This window comes from Panthera leo, chromosome A3 (genome assembly GCF_018350215.1).
Source record: "Panthera leo isolate Ple1 chromosome A3, P.leo_Ple1_pat1.1, whole genome shotgun sequence".
Taxonomy (NCBI): Eukaryota; Metazoa; Chordata; class Mammalia; order Carnivora; family Felidae; genus Panthera; species Panthera leo.
In genome coordinates, this window is record NC_056681.1 from 30,860,411 (window position 1) to 30,862,254 (window position 1,844).

General features: G+C 42.5%; 1 protein-coding gene across 1 annotated transcript; it reads left to right on the plus strand.

Moving 5' to 3' along the window:
- Positions 1-617: 617 nt before the first annotated feature.
- Positions 618-1,512, plus strand: LOC122214953 (L-lactate dehydrogenase B chain-like). The gene is made up of 2 exons (XM_042930161.1): positions 618-697; positions 951-1,512. The coding sequence occupies exons 1-2, from the start codon at positions 618-620 to the stop codon at positions 1,510-1,512; spliced, it is 642 nt and encodes a 213-aa protein (XP_042786095.1).
- Positions 1,513-1,844: the final 332 nt, after the last annotated feature.

A 1,844-nucleotide genomic window follows, 5' to 3' on the forward strand; every position in this document is an offset into this window, starting at 1 on the left:
TCTTGCTCACTCTCTGTCTCGGTCTCTGTCTCTCTCAAAAATAAATAAAGATCAAAAAATTAAAAAGAAATTAAAAACGCCAAAGGACATTATCAAAAAACTGAAAAAACAACCTACATATGGGATAAAATTTTTGCAAATGATACGCCTGATAGCAGTCTAGTATCCCGATTATGTAAAAAATTCTCACACAATAAAAGGTAAGCAACCCAACTTAAAAATGGACACAATAGACATCTTTCCAAGGAAGATAAATATGCGGCCAACAAACACAGGAAAAGATGCTCAATTTTAATTAGTTAGAAAAATGCAAATTCAAACCACAAGGAGGTGCCACTTCACACCCACTAGGGTGGCTATAATAATAATAAAAAGTATTGGTGAGAACTTGAAGAAATTGAAAGGTTTGTACATTGCTGGGGAGAATACAGAATGGTTGGGCCACTTACAGTTCAGTAGCTCCTCAAAAGATTAAACATAAAATTACCATATGGCCCTATAATTTCACCCTTGGGTCTATATGAAAAAACTGAAGCAGACCCTGCATCCAAGGAGATGCACATGGATGACATTGTCTTCTTCGCGTGACTCTTACAGCCGTCTCTCTCCCAGGCACAATGGCAACTCTTGAGGAAAAACTGATTGCACCAGTTGCAGACGAGGAAACTGTCCCAAACAATAAGACCACTGTAGGGGTACCTGGGTGGCTCAATCAATTAAGCATCTGACTTTGGCTCAGGCCATGTTTTTGTGGCTCGTGAGTTCGAGCCCTGCGTCGGGCTCTATGCTGACAGCTCAGAGCCTGGAGCCTGTTTCCAATTCTGTGTCTGCCTCTCTCTCTGCCCCTCCCCAGTTCGTGCCATGTCCGTCTCTCTCCCAAAAATAAATAAACATTAAAAAAAGTTTTTTTAATTAAAAAAAAAAAAAACCACTGCAGTGTCCTGTCCAACAGGACAAGTCGATATGGCATGTGCCATCAGCGTTCTAGGAAAGTCTCTGGTTGATGAACTTGCCCTTGTGGATGTTTTGGAAGATAAACTCAAAGGAGAAACGATGCATCTGCAACATGGGAGCTTATGTTTTCAGACACCTAACATTATGGCAGATGAAGATTACTCTGTGATTTCCAATTCTAAGACTGTGGTGGTAACTGCAGGAGTCCTCCAGCAGGAGGGAGAGAGCCGTCTCAATCTGGTGCAGAGGAATATTAACGTCTTCAAATGTATTATTTCTCAGCTAGTCAAGTACAGTCCCGACTCCACCATAATTGAGGTTTCTAGCCCAGTGGATATTCTCACATATGTTACCAGGGAATTAAGTGGACTACCCAAGCACCATGTGATTGGAAGTGGGTGTAATAATCTGAATTCTGCTAGATTTTGTTGTCATGTGGCTGAAAAAGTTGGCATCCATCCCAGAAGTTGCCGTGGATGGATTTGGGGAGAACATGGCAACTCAAGCGTGTCTGGGTGGAGTGGAGTGCATGTGGAGGGGTTTCTCTCCAGGAACTGAACCCAGACTTGGGAGGAGGCAGTAGCAGTGAAACTTGGAAGAAAGGTTGAAAGTACCTATGACGTCATCAAGCTAAAAGGATATACCAACAGGGCTACTGGATCAAGTGTGACTGATCTCACTGAATCCATGTTGAAAAATCTATCCAGGATTCATCCAATGTCAACAATGGTGAAGGAAATGTATGGCACTGAGAACAAAGTCTTCCTGAGCCTTCCGTGTTTCCTGAATGCTCAGGGATTCACCAGCGTTACCAACTGGAAGCTGAAGGATGATTTAAGGGGCAGAAACCTTATGGGTCATCCAGAAAGACCTAAAATTCACCTGTGACT

What these genes read in the sequence shown, in the direction of transcription:
- LOC122214953 (XM_042930161.1), top strand. Translation starts at nt 618, where the DNA reads ATGGCAACTCTTGAGGAAAAACTGATTGCACCAGTTGCAGACGAGGAA. An exon ending in AATAAGACCACTGTAGGGGT is followed by an intron (nt 698 to 950) that starts ACCTGGGTGGCT and finishes GTCCTGTCCAAC; the next exon opens with AGGACAAGTCGATATGGCAT.